Source organism: Rhinolophus hipposideros (genome assembly GCF_964194185.1).
Source record: "Rhinolophus hipposideros genome assembly, chromosome: 21".
Lineage (NCBI taxonomy): Eukaryota > Metazoa > Chordata > Mammalia > Chiroptera > Rhinolophidae > Rhinolophus > Rhinolophus hipposideros.
The window spans coordinates 47,367,560-47,389,649 of NC_138067.1; the positions used below are offsets into that span (position 1 = coordinate 47,367,560).

A 22,090-nucleotide genomic window follows, 5' to 3' on the forward strand; every position below is an offset into this window, starting at 1 on the left:
TTGGGACGTGACAGATGTTTGGGATAGTAGAAGTTTGGCTTGAAGGGAGAGGCAGCTGGCAAGAGATGTGGCTGAAAAGAAAATAATAAAAAAGGAATAATATGAATGACTATTTATTTATTAAGTACCTAGTACATATGCCAAGTCCTTAATCTACACAACAAACCAAAGAATAGGTTTGCTGTTGCAGATGTAGCAAGGGTGGCTGGGTCTGGCAAGATGTTTCTCCCCTTTCTGAGATTGTAGGAACTCATGGCGCCTGGACTATGGAGGGGGCATGACCTGGGAAAGGAGAAGGTGCCATGGAGACTGTGGTAAAGAACCCCAGACATGGATCTAGACAAATCTTATTTCAAATTCCTGATCCATTTCTTCTTAGATGCGTACCTTGAGCAGTGACTTCCCCTCTCTTTGTTTCTGGCTCCTCTTATCCACCATAATGACAAAGAGTTGACATCCTTATTATGTAAAGAGAGCTTATCAATCAACAAAAAAAAGACTCAAACCACCTCCCTCCCCCAACAAGGAGAGGGGAGCATAGGCAAAGTGTATGATGGGCAATTTGCTAAGAAAGTCAACAAACGTATGAAACTACTCAGGCTTACTACCAATCAAAGAAAAGCTTCTTAAGATAATGACAACATAATATTTTTTACCTATCAGATTGGCATGATCAAAATAATGATAAAACCAAGTGTTGGCAAGTATGTGGTAAAACAGGTACTTACTCATACCTTCTGATGGGAGTGTCAATTAGTACAGCCTTCCTAAAAGGCCATTCCAATACAAGGTAAAAATAATGCGTGCATATCTTTAACCCCGCCATTCCTCTTGTAAGAATTTATGCTACTAATTGCTCATTGGGAAAGAAACATACATAGGAAAATGTTCCTCACTGCGCTGTCTGTCATAGCAACACACTAGAAGCAAGTAAAATCAACCTCACTGTCAGCAGGAGAGGGGTCCTACTCTCTCCTAGTCCTATTCCTACATTCCTTCTATAACAATTATTTAATGAGCACCTACAAATTCCAGGCATTGTACTAGACACTGGAAATTCAGCCACAAGGCACACAGGGTCCCTGCCCTTACAGAGCCCCTGACACTGATAGTAAAAGTTAGTTCATCTGTATGTGCTTCTGGACAGACTCTGTCTATGCCTCCAATGTTTAAGAACATCCATGAGTTTCTTCATTAAGCACCAATACGTGGTGGGGGTGGGGTACGGGGAGCAGACTGACTCTCTTTTTGTTAAGTTTATATACATGCATATTTTTAGAGTAAAAAAAAAACCACTGTAATATTCTGCATGGGCTCTCTGCCAGACAGGGTGATGGGTAGTTTTATTTTTTTGTTGTTGTTCATATGCATTTTCTCAATGTTTTTGGAGAACAGTTTCTTCCTTGTGCAGGTGAAACCATCCATGAGACGTAGTGGAGGGCGGTGGTTAAGAGTGTGTGTGGGCGCAGCAATCCAAGTGTACCTCAGAGGATGAATGGATAAACAAAACATGGTATACACAGACAGTGGAATATTATTCAGCCTTAAAAACGGGTGAACTGTGAAAATATTGTGCCAACTGAAATGAGCCAGTCACAAAAAGACAAATACTGTATGGTTCCACTTCTTTGAGGTGCCTAGAGCTGTTAAGTTCATAGAGATAGAAAATAGAATGATGGTTACCAGGGGCTAGGGAAGGGGCAATGGGGAGTTGTTTTTTAATAGGAACAGAGTTTCAATTTTACAAGATGTAAAGAGTGATGGAGGTGGGTGATGGGGATAGTTGCAAAACAATGTAAATGTACTTAAATGTCACTGAACTGTACACTTAAAAATGGTTAAAATGGTAAATTTCATGTTATGTATATTTTACTACAGTTAAAAATAAGGAAAATAGTCTTTCCCAACTTGCAAGATGGTGGGTGAAAAAGCTGGGAAGCCGGACACTAAGGAGAAGAAACCTGAAGCCAAGAAGGCTGATGCTGGTGGCAAGGTTAAGAAGGCTAACCTCAAGGCCAAACGCCTAAGAAGGGGAAGCCGCACTGTAGCTGAAACCCTGTCCTGGTCAGAGGAATCTGCAGGTATTCCCGATCAGCTATGTATTCCTGAAAGGCCATGTACAAGAGGAAGTACTCAGCAGCTAAATCCAGGATTGAAAAGAAAAAGAAGGAGAAGGTTCTTGCTACTGTCACAAAACCAGTTGGTGGCGACAAGAATGGTGGCACCCGAGTGGTTAAACTTCGCAAAATGCCTAGATACTATCCTACTGAAGATGTGCCTCGAAAGCTGCTGAGCCGCGGCAAGAAACCCTTCAGTCAGCACGTGCGAAAACTGCGGGCCAGCATCACTCCCGGGACCATTCTGATCATCCTCACTGGGCGCCATAGAGGCGAGAGGGTGGTTTTCCTGAAGCAGCTGAGCAGTGGCTTGCTACTTGTGACTGGACCTCTGTCCCTCAATCGAGTTCCTCTGCGTAGAACACACTGGAAATTTGTCATCGCCACCTCCACCAAAATTGATATCAGTGCTGTGAAAATCCCCAAACATCTCACTGCTGCTTACTTCAAGAAGCAGCAGCTGCGTAAGCCCAGGCACCAGGAGGGGGAGATCTTCAACACAGAGAAAGAGAAATATGAGAATACAAAGCAGCACAAAATTGATCAGAAAGCCTGGACTCGCAAATTCTGCCAAAAATCAAAGCTGTTCCTCAGCTCCAGGGCTACCTCCGCTCTGTGTTTGCTCTCACAAATGGGGTTTATCCTCACAAACTGGTGTTCTAAATTAATTAAGAAGAACCTAATTAAATGCCTGAACTGTTAAAAAAAAGAAAATAAGAAAATAATGAATAATAATAAAAAGAACATGGGTACTGTGTTCAGATACTGGTTCTCTCAGCCTTCAATAAAGCATTTCCCTCTCTGAGCCTTTTTCTCCTGTTCTGTAAAGTCGGCTCCTAATATCATCTACCTCTAGGTCAGAGGTCAGCAAACGTTTTCCGCAAAGAAAGGGCCACATAGTAAGTAGTTTCAGCTTTGGGGGCCATGCAGTCCCTGTTTCAACTACTCTGCCATCATAGCAGGAAAGCAACCATAGACAATATGCAAACAAACTAGCACAGCTGAATTCCAATAAAACTTTACTTACAAAAACAAGCAGTGGGCTGTACTTTGCTGGCCCCTGTCACAGAGTTTGGAAGGATGATACTAAGTATTCACAACAAGGACCTAATCCACATTAAGTGCCAGAACATCGCTAGCTGTTAGTGTTATTATAAAGAGAACAATGCATACAAACTCCTTCCTCCCACCTGGTTCCCAGACTCACCCAAGATGTTTAGAGTCTCTCTTTAGACTCCACGTAGGCTATGTACATTTATCATTGCTGATGTTCTTAACAAATTCCTGATAAGCATTGGGTGCTGTCCCAGGTGCTGAGAGAATCCCCCCACAATGCTCTCTACTTTCCCTATCAGAGGGCTTATGGCACCCAATTCTCTCTCTCTCTCTCTCTCTCTCTCTCTCTCTCTCTCTCTCTCTCTCCAATTTTGGAAATATATTTAAAGTTTTTAGGGGTAAAGGGATATCAGGTCTGCAACTGACTCAAACAGTTGAGAAAAAAGCCGTGTGTGTGAGCTACAGAGACAGAGAGAAAGATAAAGCAAAAGCATTCATGTTCACTGTTAACCTCTGGGGAATCTGGGTGTAGTATATGGGAATTGTTTGTATTCTTTTGCAATTTTTCTATAAGTCTGAAATTATTTCAACACTTGATCAATATGACATGTATGAATCTTAAAGACCCTATGAGGTCACATAGTGTACAATTCCATTTATATAAAATTTCCAGAATAGGTAAATCCATACAGGCAGAAGGCAATTTGTGGTTTCCAGGGACTGTGGGGAGGGAGGAATGGGGAATGATTATTAATGGGTACAGGGCTTTATTTGGGGGAGCTGAAGATGTTTTGGAACTAGATGGAAGTGATGGTTGAACAACACTGTGAACGTACTAAACGCTACTGAGTTGTTCACTTTAACATGACTGATTTTGGAGCAGCTGGATGACTCAGTTGGTTAGAGCGTGAGCTCATAAAACCAAGGTTGCCGGTTTGAGTCCCACATGGACCAGTGAGAAGCAATGGCTTGAGCTTGGAGCTGGGCCACCAGGGAGCAGCCAGTGGCTCAGTGGTTAGAGTGAGATGCTCATAACACCAAGGTCAGCAGTTCAAGTCCCACATGGACCAGTGAGCTGCGCCCCCCGCCCCACAACTATATTGAAAAACAACGACTTGACACCCTGGAAAAACACACTGTTCCCCAATTTAAAACAACAACAGAAAAGATGATTAATACTTTTTTTTCTTTTTTCCCCTTCTTCCGCCTCTCCCCACCTCTGGTGCAAGCCGTTGTTTCTCAGTCTAGTTGTGTGAGACACAGCGCCCTGCTCCATGCTGGTGTTATGAGCCTTGCGCTTCCCTGCCCAGAGGCAGTCTGTCACCTGTCGTCTGCGGCTGCTGGCCAGCATGAGTGGGAACAGTGCCTGGTGTAGAGTAAATGCTTAATAAACATTTGTTGAATGGATGAATAAATGTACTGAATAAATGGAATGGCCACCAGAAGCTAGGAGCTGGAGAAACAGACTTGCCTGAGGTGTCAGAGCAGGCACTGAAACTCAGGGCTGTCTGTCTGCAGAACCAGCCTTGTCACCTCATGTCGCCTTGGTCATTTACTTACTGGTTCACTCACTCCTTTCTTTATTTATCCTTCATCGATCAGCTGAGCACTGAGCCCAGATGTAAGCCCTTTACACGTCTTCTGACTGCTCACCTTCCCACTAGCCTTTATGGCAGGTACCAGGACTTCTGCTCGTTTTAGAGATGAAGAAATGAGAATAAACTGAGTGACCTGTTCAGAGAGTAAAGTCGCTTGCTCCAACCCAGTGTCCAAACTCATCTGTCTGGAGTCCTTTGCCTGTCACTGCCCCCCCGCCCGGCCCAGCCCCCCAGCCTCGGAGCCAGGCACCTCCAGTTTCAGCAGACCTTCCCACTTTCCATCCCTCCCAGAGAGCAAACAGCCTTGCCACAGCCTCCCTCCCCCAGCCTACGCCTCCAGCTGGCCGGTTCTTAGACTCACCCTGTTGGTCCACTCCCCTGCCGCACTCTATAGCTGGCAGGCCTCAGAGGAACTCCAAAGAAAAACCTACCCTATGCCTTTGCCCAGGGAGGAATTCCTCTGGACTCCCACACTGCCTGAACGACCTCCGTGGTGGCACATTTAGACCGCTCCATGTTTGCGTCACCTCCCCAGCCGACTGAGAGCTTCTTGAGACTCAGGCTTGGGGCAAACCCATTTGAGTTGGAGTTTGGCCACCCTCTCATTTGCTTTTGTCATTGTCCTCACCAATATCATGACTGTCCTCACAGCTAGGTTTCTGGTCCCACCTCCTGGAGCCAGCCACACCTCCTACAGACTTTCCTGGTCCGGCCTCCCCAAGGTATTCCCTTGGCCTGAAACCCTCTCTCATTCTCGAAATTCAGGTCAAAGCTCACATGCCACCTACCTGAGAGAGGCCCTCTCTGACCACCCCACCTGAAGTGACCACACCTGCCTGTCTCTTGGTCAATCCATCTCTTCCCCTTTGTTTCATTTCCTCCATAGCGCTTACCACAACCTGAAAGTCTTATTCATGTCTGTGTTCCTGCCTGTTTATCTTCTGACTCCCCACTACACCCACTAGGATGACAAAAACACAGGGGCAGGGGTGTGCTCTGCCCAGCACTTAGAACGTGCTTGGCACACAGTAGGTGCTTAAGTATTTGCTACTACGTGGCTTTGGGACATCGCGTATGCCACTCCCCATGCTTAGAATATCATTCCTTCCTATATCTTCCTTGGCAAACTCATATTTATCCCTTCAGAACACCGTCTAGTTATCACTTAACCAGCGAAGGCTTCTTTGACCGCCTCACATACCCATCACAAAGCTGGCATAAAGGCCTCCTCTGGGGATACACAATGCCGTACGCCACCTCCATTAGTGCACACGTCACTGTGAATTGTGACTGTACGTGCCAGCAAGGTCTATTTTCCCAGTGAGACTCTCTTCTTGAGGGGAAAGGGTGAGGCACTCATTAGGTCTCAGGAACCATTTACTGAGTGAATAAATTAACAAGTGAATAAATATATCTCCCTCAGACCCAGCTCCCATCTTTACACCCTCTCCCAAAGATCTGTCATACCTCCCATTTCCCAAGAATTTAACCTCCCTCCCTGTCCTATGAATTCATCAGTAAATCCTCTTGTTGGGTGCATGTGTGTGGGGGTGTGAGCATTGGGAGAGGAAGATGAGGGAAGAGATGGGGGTGAAGTGTCAGATATGACACACAGGGCATCTTAGCTTATGAAGCCCCAGTGGAGAATTCTTTGGTTCCCCGGTCCCCTCAACCCAGAGAATAAATTAAGTAGCCCAGTTCCCCAGTTTGAGGACAGAGGCAAACTCAGACCCATAGTCCTAAAGCTCACTTACTGAAAGATGCCGTAAAGACGGCATGAGAAGGCAAGGGGGTAGAAAGGGTTATGTTTTTAGGTGCCCGGTTCCTCCCACTGGTAAGTCTCCAAGACAGGGGTTCACTGCCTCCTCCCGGGGCTTACTGAGTCAGGCTGTGCAGGGGTGGGAGTCCCCACTGGTATCTGGGAACCTCTTACTACGGTTTGGAGAGAGGGAGGGGCCTCCTTTGCGGCCACAAAAGGAGGAAGGAGCTCCTGGGCCCGGGAACTAGGGCGGGGACTCCGGTTTCGGTCTCTCGTGCTGCTCCGGACGGCGGAGAAGGGGGGCGGAGCCTGGGAGAGGCTGCGCGGGGCAGGCCCTCCTCCCTCAGACCTGGAGTCTCGGTCCCTGACTCCCACCGAATGCCTCTATGAGGACAGTTTCTCCACCTGCACCTAAAGAAAGGGCTTGCGATCAGCTAAATATGCATTTGTGTCACAGTCCGGGGGTACTGTGACCTTGGGCTAGTGGTTTTCCCCACTCCGAGCCTTTATCTGCTCCGCTCTCGAAGGGGTGCCAATCCCCCCGTCAGCCTCACAGAGGGTAAGGGGTCTGTTCCTTCCTTCCACCCCCAACCCAGGTAGGAGCTCAGAAAATATTTGTGCCATGGATGTGACAGGGACACAGAGTGACAGGAGCTGGAGACAGAGACACACAGATCCCTCTCCCTGCTGCACACCTAAGACCCACCCGCCCAGCATTCAGGTACGCCCAGCGGGCACAGCGCCTTGGCTCCTCCACCGCGGCTCCAAAGCTCAGGCAGCTCCACGGCCTGGAACACTCCTCCCTCCCTCATCCTCTAGGCCACTTTGAGCTGCCAAACTTGCCCTTCAGGTTCAGCTCTAGCTGCCCTCCTCCAGGAAGCCTGCCCTGCCCCTCTTAGCAGCCTCTTCTGGGCTTCCACAGCACCCTTTGTGTCCTCCATGATAGCACATACCTAAAGAAAGACCATCATCTCTGTCCTTGTAACATTCATCTATCGTTTCCCCTTTGCCAGGTCCATAATCTCATTTAATCCTCCCAACACTGTGATCACCATTTTACAGTTAGGGGGCTGGGGCACAGACAGGGTAAGTCATTTGTCCAGGATCACACAACTAGAAAGGGGTCAGGTCACAAAGTAGCAGTGCAGGCTAGCACCAAAGGATGCTGGGTCTAAATCACATGGCCTGGATTCAGCCGTATCCATCATGTATTAGCTGTGTGATTGCAGACAAATTACTTAACTTGTATGTGCCTCAGTTTCCTCATGTGTAAATGGGGTTCATAGGACCCATTTCATATATTGTTGTGGGGATTATACATATACACACACAGATATAATGTACTCAGAAAACGACTTAAGCACACAATAAGCATGACCCAAACTATTAAGTGGCAAAGCCAGAACAAGAACCCAGGCTCCCGGACTCTTTGCCATCACACCACACCATATTATTGTCTCTTTCTCTCTGTTCTTTCATCCCCTTCAATCTAGGACAAGTATGTTTCCTCTGGTTTCCAGCCTCACTCAGTGTAAACTGTGAAGTCAACACGCATTGATTGAAACAATGAAGCAATAATGCACATGAGTGCACCAAGTACAAAAAGCTCATTAATTCAACAAATATCTCACTTACTCTGTGCTATACCCTATTCTATATGCTGCAGATAGAGTGGGAGTCTGAACATACCTTTGTGAAGCTTTCATTCTAATGGGGAGACATATAATAAACAAAAGGAACACCTATTACATAGATTGTTAGAATGTGATAAACGCACTGAAGAAAAATTAAGTACAAAGCAGGGGAAGAAATGAACAAGGGGAAAATAAGAGATGCTGTAATTTTAAATAGGATGGTTTCCCAGGTCTCTCTGAGATGGTGACATTAGAGCAAAGACCTGAAGGAGGTAAGAAGCAAGCCATGAGGATGTCTAAGGGAACAGCATTCCAGGAAGAGGGAACAGCAGGTGCAAAGGCCCTGAGGCAGGATGGGGTCTGGGAGCTCAAGGAGCAGCACGAAGGCCGAAGGCCGGTGTTCAGAAACAGAGTGATAGGGAGAGGAAGAAGAGGAGGTTAGAGTAGTGACCCATAAGACCCTACAGACCTCAGCTTTCATACAGAGAAAGGAGAGCCACTGAAGGCTTTTGAGCAGAGATGAATTTGACTTAGGCTGACTTTTGGGCTGACTTCAGTTTCTATGAAGTCCCTGCACTGAAACTAGACTGAGGGGAAGGGAGCAGGAAGACCAGTTTAGGAGGCAGGTCCATGTGAGAAATGATGGTGGTGAGAACTAGGTGGCAATCACTTATAAGAAAGAATAAAAGTGGGCATGTCCAGCCTCCTGCTTTTGGAGGTCTGAGCTTTGGCAGCTGTCGTTCTCATGCATTCACTGCAGGAGTAGCCTTGGGCATGGCTCTTAATCCTTGTGCTCCTCTGTTTCCTCATCTGTGAAATGGAGACCCCCCTCACCTCACTGGGTTTGGGAAAGAAATGATGTATACATATACCTCGGTTAGCAAGGATCTTGGTACAAGGAAGTTCTTGAAAGCAGACTTTATGCCTGAGGAACCTGCTTGTTTTTGTGATGTACCTGGAGCTGAGTTGAGTCTTAGCCATCAGTATCATCATAGGGGTTTATTGAGGGAAATTTCCAAAGAAAGAGGAAAGAGGAGGGAGAAGGGTCGAGGGCACCAGTGGAGATGGGAACTGTGGACAGGTGTGCACAGAGCAGGGGATTACACTGGCCCTGGAGATAGAAAAACAGCCGTGGGTTCAAAGCCCACCCTTCCACATTGACCGCCCCTCTCTTGAAACATGAACAAGTAGAAATAAAATCTCCGACTTCCAGAGATATTAGAAGAATTGGAAGGGAGTATTTGAGACCAAGAACAGGTAGTGTGACATCTAGGACTGTTGTTATTGTTCTACTGTTGTTGTGATGAGACAATTACGGCTCCTGCTCCCCTGAGGCTGTCCCAGCTGCCCCTCCCCTTCTTCCCCGCCCTGGGTCTTTCTACCAGCCCCGCCCAGGGGCCACTCCAGCTGGGCTGTGCCAGGTGAGTGCTCAGGTATGCGGAGGCGGGACGGCCCAGGGAGGGAGAAGGAAGGAGGGGCCCTTGGTCTGGAAGGGAGAACAGAACGGGCCTCTCTGCTGACAGAGCCTGACAGGGCAGGTGAGGAGGGGGCCCAGGAGAAGGTCTGGGTCTGAGGGAGAAGGGGCTGGAAGGTGGGGACTCCTGGGTCTGGGGGAGAAGGAGCATGGGCCTGGACTCCTGGGTACTCACAGGAAAGGCTGCGGGACCTAAACTCTTGAGTCTTGTAGAGGTGAGGGCTGAAGATTGGGCCCCCAGTCCCTAAAGGAAGAATATAGGGTCATACGGACTGAGGAATTGAATGAGTGGTTCTCTGAGGAGACCTGGGCTCAAAACCCTCTGGTTCTTAGGAATGAGCAGCTTGGAGCTTAAACTGGGACCCTGAGAAGATAAAGCTGGGAGACTGGATCCTGGATAGAGGAGGAAAGTGGGATACACATAGATTAGGAAAATGAATGCATGGATTCCTGAAGGATTTGGGGGCCAGAGTACTAGGTGTGAAAGAGGAAGGGCTGTGGGCCTAAACTCCTGGATCTGAGGGAGGAGGGGCTGGGGGCCTGGACTCCTGGGTCTGAGGGAGGAGGGGCCTAGAGTCCCAGGTCTGAGGGAGGAGGGGCCTAGAGTCCCAGGTCTGAGGGAGGAGGGGCCTAGAGTCCCAGGTCTGAGGGAGGAGGGGCCGGGGGCCTGGACTCCTGGGGCTGGCCTGGGAATCTTAGGTCCCGCAGGTCAGGTCAGGCCTCACCTCTTCACTGACTCCCAAGGTGCCTCCAGGCCGCAGGAGCTCCCCATTCTGAGCACCATGAGCACCACCACAGGGTAAGTGCCCCCTGGCCACCAGGCCCCCAACCCCACCACACCTCTCCACCCTCTCACTCATATCTGCCGGTAGCATTTACAGCAGCCCAGATCTGGACACTCAGAAGGAAGTCAGAGCTGCCTCCTTTCCTGTCCGGGCTGTAATTAGAGCTCTGCTCCAGAGCAGACAGACCTGGGTTCAAATCCAGACGCTAACACTCAGCAGTGGTATGACCCTGGCCAAAGGACATCTCCTCTTTGAGCCTCAGTCCCTCCTCTGTGAAACAAGGACAATTTTGAGAGCTTGATGGGATAGTACACATAGAACTGACTAACAGCAGGTGCTCGGCTAATAGGAATTGCTATTGCTATTGTTATTATCTTATTATTAAATAGTGACCCTTTGCTAAAAAGTGAGACATGTTTATAACAAAGGCTCAACAAAGGCTCTCCTGGAGTGAGCAGGGAGAAGGACAGGTGCACAGGAGGTGTGACGTAGTAAGTTCTCCAGGCCAGAGGTAATCAAATTGGGGGGAGATCTGACTGGCAGGAACAGAATGAGAGGTGGAAGTTTGAGTGAAAGGGTTTCATATCCCTCATCTCTGACCTCACCTGAGCTCCGAGCTTCTGTTATTTCTGTGGAAATGGGGACTCAAGAATTCTTGGAGAAGGTGACCTTGAAGAGGGGGTCGAAGGCAGGAGACAGAGAAGGATTTGGCTGGGAAGAGCCTGGCCCATTGCGGGTGGGAAGGGAAGAAGGTAACTCTCTGTCTACTCCGAATGCTAATGCTATTGTAAAAATTCCCATTTATTGAGCAACTACCGCACACTTATTAAGGCTGCAAAACACTTTAACTGCATTATCTCATTGAACTTGCCCAACAGCTCTACCAGAGGGAAGCTGTAGGGTAATTAACCCCTATCTTACAGAGTAGGAAACTGAAGCAGGAGAGGTGAAGTCTCCTACCGTGGATCTTATGGCAAGGCAGTAGTTGACAGGGGACTCAAACCCAGGTCCCTGGGACAGTAGGGACCACACTCACCAACACCATCCAGTACCACCACGTCACCTGTCTTAGTAATGTCCAGCTATGCCCTGCCTTCCCCTGCTTAGAACCCTCCGTGGCTCCCCAGGGTCCTCAAAATGAAGTCGCTGCTCTGCTTGGCATTTGAAACCCCCATGATCTCCCAATTGCCACAACCCCTCTCACCCCTGTTTTCCTTCACCAGCCCAGAAGCTGCCCCCAAACCAAGTGCCAAGTCCATCTATGGTGAGTTTTCAGGCAAGGAAACCCCAAGCAGAGAGAAACAGGATCTGAGGAGTAAGGGAACTGAGAACCTGGACGCCTGGGTCTGAAGGAGGAAGGGCTGGGGGCGTGGACTCCTGGGTCTGAGGGAGGGAGGGCTGGGGGCCTGGACTCCTGGATGTGAGGGAGGAGGGGCTGGAGGCAGGGGCTCCTGGGTCCATCCTCCTTTTTTCCCCACACACCCCACAGAGCAGAGGAAGCGTTATTCAACTGTGGTTATGGCAGACGTTTCCCAGTATCCAGTCAATGTGAGTCTGGGGTCTGCATTGCCACTGGGAGTCTTGTAGGATGAAAGGAGACTGGGCTGTTGAAAGCAGTTGGGCCTCCAAGTAGAAAGAACTTGGGAAACAGTTTGCTCACCTGTGCAGCAAACTTCACCTTACCTCCGACATGGGCATCAATGGAGGAACTCAATTCCACTCGAATCTGCCAACTTTTCCTCTGGACCAGCTCTTGAGCTGGACGGTCTGGCCACAGGGACAAATCAGATGCAATCCTGGATGAGTAGGGGGCAGACAAGGTCCACAGGTGTAGCAAAGGGTGCCAGTAGCTCTAATGGAGGTAGAGGTGCTTAGAAGGGACTAGATATAATCTAGACCATTCCCTACTTTCAAGGAACCTCCAGTCTAGATGGGAAGGCAGACACAGGTGTTAGTCACTCTGGTGAAAAAGAAATAAAGGTCATTGGGTAGAGGCATCCATAGGTGGAGCAGGTGATCAGGGAAGGCTTCCCAGAGGAGGTGTGGGTAGTCACAAGCCTGAAGGCTGATTCCAGGGGATGCTAAGCCCACCTGGCATCATCCGGGGACTCACTGCTTTCTCGGTGGCCCATGCTAGCACCTGGTGACCTTCTGCCTGGGTGAGGAAGATGGAGTGCACACCGTAGAGGACGCCTCGCGGAAGCTGGCCGTCATGGACAGCCAGGGCCGCGTCTGGGCCCAGGAGATGCTGCTGCGCGTTTCTCCCAACCACGTCACGCTGCTTGACCCCGTCTCTAAGGTACCAAGGGGCACGTGGGTGGAAGGTGCAGATGGACTGAGCAGAGGAGGCATGGACTAGTGACATCGGGGATCTTAGTGTGAAATCTTGGCTCCCGTGTGTCCTTCCTCAGGGAACTTCTGGACCCCTGCCCCATTTTTTAGCCCTATTTGCGTCATCTATTAAACAGGGGTGCTGTCGCGGGTTTGCCCTGCTCAGTACCTGCACCTGCTGTCCCTATGCAGTAGTGTTTTTGGTTCCGGACCTCAGTTTACCCGCAGTCCCGTCCGCAGGAGGAGCTGGAGTCCTACGCACTGGGCGCCATCGTGCGCTGCGACGCGGTGATGCCCCCAGGCCGGAGCCGTTCGTTGCTGCTGCTCGTGTGCCAGGAGCCCGAGCGCACGCAGCCGGACGTGCACTTCTTCCAGGGCCTGCGTCTCGGGGTGAGCGGGCCGGACTCTGGGGGCTGCGACAGAGGACAGGGCTGGTACCTGGAGGCGTCTAACATTGGGGCGTGGCCTGGGGCAAAGGCGGGATCTGGGCCAGCGGAAGGGGCGTGATCTAGAAAGACGTTCTGGAAGGAAGGGGGCTTTGAGGGCAGGATGGATACAGGGTCGAGGTAGAACGTGAAGGCGTAAAGGAGATGGAAGCTAAGGGCTTGGACACAATATGTGAGCGGAGAGCAGCCAGACCTGGAATGAGGGTGAGTGTGGTCTGAGGTCCAGGAGCCACCTAGACAGGGCCTCCGTGGGTGGGGTGTAGCCTAGATCAGTGACAGATTTATGGCGAAGGTATGAGTCTAGGGCGTGGACTTGCGTGTGTCCACAGGCGTGAGTGATGACTGGAAGTGGTCTGGGCCGAGCCAAGGAATCCATCCGGAGCTCGGCCAGGTCGGGCAGTGGGTGGGGTGGGGGCATGGCCTGACCGCGTGATTGACAGGCGGAGCTGATCCGGGAGGACATCCAGGGGGCTTTACACAACTATCGTTCCGGCCGTGGGGATCGCAGGGCGGCGGCGCTCAGGTAAGGGGACTGGACGGGCAGCGGAGAAGAGAGGACGGGTGGGGTCTCTTTGGTCCTCAGTTTCCCCATCGGAGAAATGGGCTGATACCACTAGCCTAGACCAGAAAGAATTTTGAATGGAGTCAAACAAAGCCTGCTTCAATTCTTGTGTGTACCTCCCAGAGAAGTGTGGGAGGACCCTACTTTTCCTGGTTTTGGTCCTCGTGTTCTCCTCCCTTAGCCTCGTTTTCCTCCAGAGAAGTGCTTCCCCTGGCCCCCCATATTTTGGATTTCTCCCTACCACTCTGAGCCTAGATTCGACCTTTTTGGACCAGTGTCTCCGTCGTAAGCCCCGAATTTTTCCCCTCTCTGGGCCCCTGGGGGGACTCAGCCTCAGTTTGTCCTCCATTCACAGGGCCACGCAAGAGGAGCTGCAGCGTAGCCCCCCGCCCGCCTACGAGACCCCGGCCCTGCAGCGCCGCCCGTCGGTCCGCGCAGCGATCAGCACGGTAGAGCCTGCCGCTGGCTGCGGGCGACCCCAGACGGAGCCCATCCCCGAGGCGGAAGCGGCGCGGAGACCCAGCTTGGCGGAGACCTCCGGTAACGTTGACCCGACCTCCCCGGACCTGGGCCCGCGCTGCGAGGACCTGGCCAGTCTGCAGGCTGAGCGGGACGTGGTGAGTGAGGCGCGGCCGGATGCCCAGGGGCGGAGCTACACTGGGGGCGGGACCGGCTGTGGGGTGTGAGTCCTCCATCAGGGGCTGGGGCTCGGTCCTGGACAGGGGTTGGTGTCTAAGCGCTCTTAGCTGGAGGGCTTCCACCCTGGTGATGAGGGTCCGGGTCTCGGGGGTCTTACGCGTCCTCTTGCTCTGTCCCCCAGGACATCCTGAACCACGTGTTTGACGACGTGGAGAGCTTCGTATCGAAGCTGCAGAAGTCTGCGGAGGCGGCCCGAGTGCTGGAGCACCGAGAGCGCGGCCGCAGGACCCGGCACCGGGCGGCCGGGGGTGAGGAGCGCCCCTCGAATGGAATACCGAAAACTCCCTCCCCTGGTCACACCCAAATGCCTCCCTTTCCCTAGGATCTCTCCTCATACCCCCTGCTAGTTTGACTCCCCATCCTGATCTCACTGGGTCTCTGCTCCTCTCTCTCTGACGCTCTCTCGGTGTTCCTGCATCGCCTTGCTTGCCCCCTTACCCACAGAGGGCCTCCTGACGCTGCGGGCCAAACCGCCCAGCGAGGCCGAGTACACCGACGTGCTTCAGAAAATCAAATACACCTTCAGCCTGTTGGTGAGGACGCGTCCGACCCAGGGCGACCCAGGGCGTCAGGGGCGAACCTGACGCCTCCATGCACTTATGCCAAGCCCTTTCTACTCTGCAGGCTCGGCTGCGCGGCAACATCGCCAACCCCTCCTCCCCAGAGCTGCTGCACTTCCTGTTCGGACCTCTGCACATAGTGAGACGACACCCCCCCTCACCCTCAGGTCCCCTTGCAGAAGGAGGAATTGGGGTTCCACTTCTAGAGGGTCTGATGGCGTGCCCACTTCTTTCTCCTGGCAGATTGTGGACATGTCGGGCGGCCCCCAGTTCGCTGGCGGCGTGCGGCGGCCGTACCTAACGTCCGAGGCCGTAGCACTGCTGCGGGACAATGTCACTCCAAGTGAAAATGCGCTCTGGACCTCGCTGGGGGACTCGTGGACCCGCCCAGGGTGAGAGTTGTGGTGACTGAGGGGTGGGGCTGGGAAGCAGGGCCGTGGCTATTGGAGAGCGGAAGGGAGGTCGGGGCGTGGGGATTGGAAAGAAGGTGGGGCTGGGAAGGAGTCGAGGCGGGGTTTCCATGGGGGGGTGTCGAATGAAGAATGGACCTAGGACAAATGACAGCATCCGATTGGGGGAAAGGCCAGAAATTAGCGTGAAGGAGAGATTTAAATTTAAGATTGAATCACGACCGCACAGGATCAAAAGGCGGGGTTTAGAGGAATAGAGTGGGGCTCCAAGTGCGAGGCAGAGCGGTACTGAAGGGGCGGGGTTTAAGAAAAGTTTGACCCGTGGGTTTGGAAAGGGGACGGAGTCTGTGTTCTTGGAGGCAGAAAGCCTCAAGGGGGTAGGGGCAGAACCAGGAAAAGATGTGCGTAGCTAGAAACCCGGTTTGGAATCAGAGGTGAGATACGTACAGAGGCTGGTGCGGGGAGCATTAAATTGGAATCCGTGTATTTAGAAATGTAATTGATGTCGTGGGTGGAGCAGGGCTTGGCAAAAAGTGGCGAGGATAGAATAGCTGGGATAGCGTGAGGCTTAGGGAAAGGGGGAAAGTGAAGCTAATGACAGGGCTAAGTCGGGGACGAACCAGGATCCCTAAGCCCTGGGCCCTGTCCTTGGTCGCAGGGTGGAGCTGCCCCTGGAGGAGGGACTCCCATACATTCCCGAGTTCTACAGTGGCTGGGAGCCCCCGGCCACTGACCCGCAGGGCCGCCCCTGGGAGGACCCAGTAGAGAAACAGCTACAGCACGAACGGCGGCGCCGGCAGGTGAGGCTAAAGCTCCCCCAGGTGACACAGCGGGGACCGGGAAGTCTGGAAGCAGGCTGGCCCTGCCTGACCTGCCGCCCTTTTATCTCCTGCAGCAAAGCGCCCCCCAGATCGCTGTCAATGGGTGAGTGTTGGCCCCAGGGCGGGGCAGGTGGGATCCAGAGGGGTAAGTCCTGGGGGCTGCAATGCTAACTTCGCCCCCTTTTTTCTTTTTCCTTCTGTCTACCCGGCTCTTCGCAGGTGGGTGAGGTGGTGACACGGCGGGGGCCGGGGCTGGGATAGGGGGGAGGAGTAGGGTGGGAGGGGACGGGGCTCTGATTTCTGGGTCCAAGGGAGGAGGGAAATGGAGGTCCAGATTCCAGGGTCTGAGGGAAGAAGGGGAGAGAGTGGGTAAAGTCTGAGAGGTTGGACCCCTAGGTCCCCGAAGGGCTGGAAGAAGGCAATTTGATTTCCCAGGGTTTGGGAAGCTCTCTGCATGGGTCCCTATCAGGACAGAGCGCTGAGTGTTGGGGGGAAGAGGCTGGGAAACTGGACATTTGGGTTCAGAAGAAGAGCTCAAATCTGATGCTTGAGACCTTGGAGAACCAAAGAAGTGGGCTTGGGACTTTCAAGAGCCATGGGGCAAGTTTCCAAGAAAGTTAGGAAGTGGTAATATCTCTGGGCCCCTGAGAGAGGTGAAGGCTGGGAGCCTGGACCCTCGCTTTCCCAAGGCTCTAAACATGTCAAATTGGAAGCCTTTACAGGTTAAAAGGGCAAGGAAATTAAAGCTTGAGACCTGGACTCCTGGGTCTCTGGGGGAGAAAAAAACTGAGGTGTCCAAGTTCACTGTTACAAGCAATAGGCGTGCAGGGGGGGAAAGGGGATAGAGGGGATAGGACTCTAAAGTCCCTAGGCAAGTCTGGGGAAGATAGGAGGGAAGCCACGTGGGATGAGAAGAAACCAAGCAGCAAGGCTGGAGGAGCAAATGGGGGGTCTGGGTGAGGGCCCGGCAGAGGGTCTCAGCAGGGACAGCATGCTGGGAGTGCCGGCCCCACACAGGGGGTGCCGCGGCCCTGAAGACCCCCCCTCTCCCTTGCACAGGTAGGCCTGATCTGGGCTGAGATCCCTCTTACTGGGGGGTCAGAGCCCAAATCCTGCTCCCCTCCCCCCAGATGCCTGGTCTTGCGGAACCCCCTCCCTACCCTACCTCTGTGCTTCTGAATCTTGGGCTTGACCCCAGCTTTTGAGTTCTTTGGAGAGAAAAATGGGAATCGTAATAATAATCCCTTGCTGGAAGAATGAGAAGTCCGTGCGGTTGTACAGGCTAGCAGTTAAGCCAAAGCCATGGCAGAGCTCAGCTTCATGTGCAGTTGCATGCACAGGAGAGCAGAATTGCTCAGGACATGGGCTCGGGGGCTAGCCTGCCTGGGTTCCAGGTCAGCTCCGCCTCTTTCTTGCTCTGAGACCTTTACATCACCGGGTCACTTTACATCACTCTTCCTCCACTTCCTCACCTGTAAAATGAAGATAATAATAGGGTCTTTGGGAAGTGGAAGAGAATGGGGAGGGGGGGCCAGTCCATATATATGGTTCTTCCAGGGATTGTCTTGAGAATCAAATCAGCTAATATATGTAACAGACTGAATAGTGCCTGGCACTTGCTAGTAAGTGCTAACTATTGTTTTTATTATGACCATGGGTTATTATGCATGAGCCCAGTAAATAGTAGATGCTCAATAAATAGTAGCTGTCTCCAGCTGTGTGATCTGGGGCAAGTGATTTTATCTCTGAGCCTGAATGTTCTCATCTATAAAATGGAGGTGATGCTGTACCCGTATCATGTGCTTACAGCATGGTACCAGGCACATAAGAAGCAAAATAAATTCAAGCTGTTATTCCAATTTTAAATTTCTGTTAACAGTACTAATTTGGCCCCCTGCCTTGGCCCCTGCTTGGCTCTAACCCCAGCTCACACCAACACCCTACAGCTCAGAGTAGTGAGGCTGCCTGCCTCCTATCCCCAACCCTTCCTTTTCCTCAGTCACCAAGACCCAGAGTCAGAAGCTGAGCCCCAGCCTAAGCCAGAGCCAGCAGGGAAGTGGGTCCTCTGTAACTATGACTTCCAGGCCCGCAACAGCAGCGAGCTATCGGTCAAGCAACGGGACGTGTTGGAGGTTAGAGGGGTGAGGCGGCTGAGGCGCTGGAGTGGACCCAGCCCTAGCTGCAGACACAGGCTCTGAACCCTCCCTCATACCTCCCCCAGGTCCTGGATGACAAGCGCAAGTGGTGGAAAGTTCGAGACCAGTGGGAACAGGAGGGATACGTACCCTATAATATCCTGACACCCCACCCAGGGCCCCAGGTAGGGCGCAGCCAAAGCCCTGCCGGAATTCTGGTAAGCCAGGGCAGACTCCTGGGTCTTGAGGGAAGAAGTGCTGGTAGCCAGGTCCTGGGTCCTGGGAACGAAGGGCGTGGACATGTGGTGTCAAAGTCTAGGGCACTGGCAGGGGAGTTGGTTTCGGGTTCAGAAACTTATGTCCATAAGAGGAGGGGCTGGGACTTGGAATCCTCTCTGATCCAGGTGCTCTCCTCTTGGTCCTCTAGCATAGCACTCCACCTCCCCCAACAGCCCCGGACCTGGCCGCAGCTCCTGCCCCGGCTCCGCCCCACTGGGACAGCTGTGACAGCCTCAACAACTTAGACCCCAGCGAGAAGGGTGAGTGGTGGGGGCACCCTCCCATCCGGGGGAGCGGTGCCTGCCCTCGCCTTCCAGGCAGGGAAACCGAGGCTCAGAAAGAGTAGACGCACTCCGGCCCATTATGAGGACCCTTCGTCCTGAGTCCGTCCCCACTCCCTGTTTCCCGTCCGCAGAGAAATTCTGCCAGATGCTCAGTGTCAACGAGGAGCTGCAGGCGCGCCTGGCCCAGGGTCGTACTGGCCCCAGCCGCACAGTTCCGGGGCCCCGCGTCCCGGAACCGCAGCTCAGCCCGCGCTCGGATGCCTCAGAGGTCCGCACCTGGCTGCAGGCCAAGGGCTTTAGCTCCGGGTGAGTGGCGGGTGCCGGCTCGGCATCCTGAGTTGTGGGCACTAGAGGCGGAGCGTTCTGATTGGCCCAAAGGGGGGCGTGGTTAGGCCGCAGGGAACCGATATTGGCCCAAAGCGAGGGTCTGTGTGTGGTGCAACAAGGCATGACTAGCTGTGATTGGCATGTTTTCCCAGGCTCCGATTGGAGTCTCCAGGAAAGTCCTGCCTCCCTTCAAAAGTAGGATTCAGGAGCTTTCAGCAGTGCCCCGACCTTGCTTGAGCTACAATGCTGATGATTGGACAAACGGCTGGGTGGGCATGAAGTGACTGGTGGGGCTTGGGGAGCTGATTGGCCGACAGGCCTGACCATGCCTCCGCTGCCCTCGCTCAGGACTGTGGACGCCCTGGGAGTGCTGACCGGAGCGCAGATTTTCTCGCTACAGAAGGAGGAGTTTCGGGCGGTAAGCCCTCAGGAGGGGGCACGCGTGTACAGCCAGGTCACGGTGCAGCGGGCGCTGCTGGAGGTGAGCTGGGAACCCGGGCCCGGGCCCGGGCCAAGGAGGGAGCACAGGCTCGGATGCCACGGTCTTGATTTTCACTCCGCCCACCAGGACAAAGTGTCAGAGCTGCAAGTGGTGATGGAGAGGCAAAAGAAGAAGGTGGAAGGCCAGATAGAAACGGAGGTCATTTGACTTTCCCTGGCTCTCCGCTAAAAGTTGGCAGGCAGCGGGTTTCCCTGCGCCCATGGGAGAACTGACTCTGCAGACCCCCAATCAGTGGAAGTAGACCCCTCAAAGGATCACCGACCTGTACCAGCCCTGGTCTTCCCGTCCGGGTGGATAAACTGGCCTGTCCTCGCTGGAGTCTCCTGAGTGAGCGCTGAACTTGCAGACTGGCCAGGAGCGGGAGGGGAACAGGGTGAAGCGACAATTTAGGGACCCCGCTTGCGACGCATCCCAAGAGAGGTCGCATGTGGGAGCCCTCTGCATTGTGATATGTGACCCAGTCTATAAACAGCTTCCTCTTAGCAGGCGGTGTCAACTGCTGTCCTTTCTCTACTAGGGGGCTCAGGGAGCTGATTGCCCCAGCTATAGCCTCAAGGGATGAAAGGAATCTAGGAGCCCTCCCCACCTTCTTGAGTTTCTCTGAATCCTCTTCTCCCTCCCCGGGGTCCCAACCCAGGCTTCCTCTTGACCTCCCGGCCTCCAGTCTGTCCTCCAGTTCACTCCAGAGGTATCTTCTGAACACCCAGTATCCCAGCCCTTGCCTTGCTCAAAATCCTTCTCTGGTTCCTCAATGCCTTCCTAGTCCTGTAGTCTGGCATTTGAGGTACTGAGTGGTTTGGTCCCTACCCATCTTTCGAACCTCCTCTTAACTCCTCATTCTTCCATGCATTCTAGTCCTGCCCTCTCCAAACACTCCCCAAACCCCTTCAACCACTGGGGTTTTGCATTTGCTAGTTTCTGCTAGCTGGAACAGTGGTTCTCTGCCTGGTGAACTCCTATTTGGCCTTCGGAACCCAGCCCAAATACCCACTTAGTCTCCTAGGATCCTGGTTCATGCTGTTCCTTTTGCCCGGAACGCTGGCCTTCGTGGGTGTCTAACCACCCTTCAACCTCTAGCCTGGTCCCCCAGCCCTCATTTCTAACAGCAGAACCAGAGAAGCAAGCAGACCCCCAAACCTGCTTGCTCCAGTTTCCGCCTCCTCAATAAACCCCCTACACTGCCATCATCTAGGATGCAAACTGGAACGATTCTGGAGGGGACAGCCACCAGGATGTCCTGACAGGTTGGACTGTAACAGGAACAGGGCTTGAGCCAGACAGCTGACCCACGTGAGCAAACTGGGCCCGAGCCTTGTTCCTATCACAACTGAACCTATCCTGGAGGCTGTCCCCTCCAATATTCTCAGAATCTAACCATTTCTCACAATCTCTACCACCATCGTCCGGGTCTGAGCCATCACCTCTTGCTGGGATTGTGGCAGTAGCCCCTTAGCTGGCCTCCGTTTCTGTCCCTCACTACCATCCCCCAGACTCTTCTCAATGCTGGAGCAAGACGGATCTGTTAAAACCCAGGTCCCACCTCACAGCTCAAATCTTTACCAGGACCATGTCCTTAAACAGCCCACCATCACCTCTCTCCCCCTACCCCCCCCCCACTACTTTCCTCCAGCTACACTGGATTCATCCGTGCCTCAACATGTCAGGCACCCTTCTGCCCCAGGGCCTACATGGCTCGTTCCCTGATGCCATCAAGTACTGCCTGTGCCAGCCTCTCTGTGAGGCCTAATCTGATCACCCTGTACAAAACACACCAGTCTCCCCAGCCTTCCTCCTTTTTCTCCATAGCACCACCACCTGAAATACTCTAATTTTATCACTGGATGTCTTATGCCTCTCCTCCTAGAAGGTATCAGGTCTTTGTTTTAGTCATTACTGTATCACCAATAGGTAGGACAGGGCCTGACACGTAGAAAATGACCAAGAATGAAGGCATGCATGCATGCATGCCCCACCTTTAAAGATGGCTCCTACTCAGCTCCAGCCACCTGTTACCATGCAGGACTGAAGAGCTCACATTGTCACAGCTTCCTATTTTTTTCAGGGAAGTCAAATTCTAGATTTTTCTGTGAACTACCCACATTTTAAATGTTGGCAATGGACTGTTTCAAAAACACCAATGATAAGACCCGAGCTCCCTAACTCAATACTCACAGGCCCCATCGTCTCACCCAGCCGACGCTTCCTGCCCCGTCCCAAGCCACCTTACTTCTGACCGTATTAGCCCTGGCTTGGGGCCCCTTCCCGCCCTGTGAGCACACACCTACCCATCCCTCAGCACCCACTCGCGTAG

At 52.6% G+C, this 22,090-nt stretch overlaps 1 protein-coding gene and 1 pseudogene across 3 annotated transcripts; both read left to right on the top strand.

The window, feature by feature from the left end:
• Positions 1 to 1,915: 1,915 nt before the first annotated feature.
• On the top strand, positions 1,916 to 2,780 carry LOC308490110 (large ribosomal subunit protein eL6-like; annotated as a pseudogene). Its single transcript has one exon. The product of its transcript is annotated as a large ribosomal subunit protein eL6-like (transcript).
• Positions 2,781 to 9,595: 6,815 nt separating this feature from the next.
• EPS8L1 (EPS8 signaling adaptor L1) lies at positions 9,596 to 20,965 on the top strand. Of its 2 annotated transcripts, XM_081030653.1 has the most exons (21): positions 9,629 to 9,702; positions 9,972 to 10,116; positions 10,383 to 10,437; positions 11,647 to 11,687; positions 11,913 to 11,971; positions 12,561 to 12,722; positions 12,995 to 13,144; positions 13,641 to 13,723; positions 14,118 to 14,379; positions 14,583 to 14,709; positions 14,906 to 14,994; positions 15,086 to 15,160; positions 15,265 to 15,413; positions 16,090 to 16,231; positions 16,327 to 16,355; positions 18,252 to 18,384; positions 18,474 to 18,605; positions 18,815 to 18,926; positions 19,082 to 19,256; positions 19,626 to 19,758; positions 19,846 to 20,263. In XM_081030653.1, the coding sequence occupies exons 2-21, from the start codon at positions 10,077 to 10,079 to the stop codon at positions 19,924 to 19,926; spliced, it is 2,229 nt and encodes a 742-aa protein (XP_080886779.1). In that variant the 5' UTR covers positions 9,629 to 9,702; positions 9,972 to 10,076; the 3' UTR covers positions 19,927 to 20,263. The 2 variants fall into 2 exon arrangements, with proteins under 2 accessions (XP_080886778.1, XP_080886779.1); XM_081030652.1 differs by lacking the exon at positions 9,972 to 10,116 and having other exon boundaries at positions 9,596 to 9,702; positions 19,846 to 20,965.
• The last annotated feature ends 1,125 nt before the right edge of the window (positions 20,966 to 22,090 follow it).

What these genes read in the sequence shown, in the direction of transcription:
- EPS8L1 (XM_081030652.1), top strand. Translation starts at nt 9,600, where the DNA reads ATGCGGAGGCGGGACGGCCCAGGGAGGGAGAAGGAAGGAGGGGCCCTT. An exon ending in CGCAGGGCGGCGGCGCTCAG is followed by an intron (nt 13,724 to 14,117) that starts GTAAGGGGACTG and finishes CTCCATTCACAG; the next exon opens with GGCCACGCAAGAGGAGCTGC. An exon ending in AATACACCTTCAGCCTGTTG is followed by an intron (nt 14,995 to 15,085) that starts GTGAGGACGCGT and finishes TCTACTCTGCAG; the next exon opens with GCTCGGCTGCGCGGCAACAT.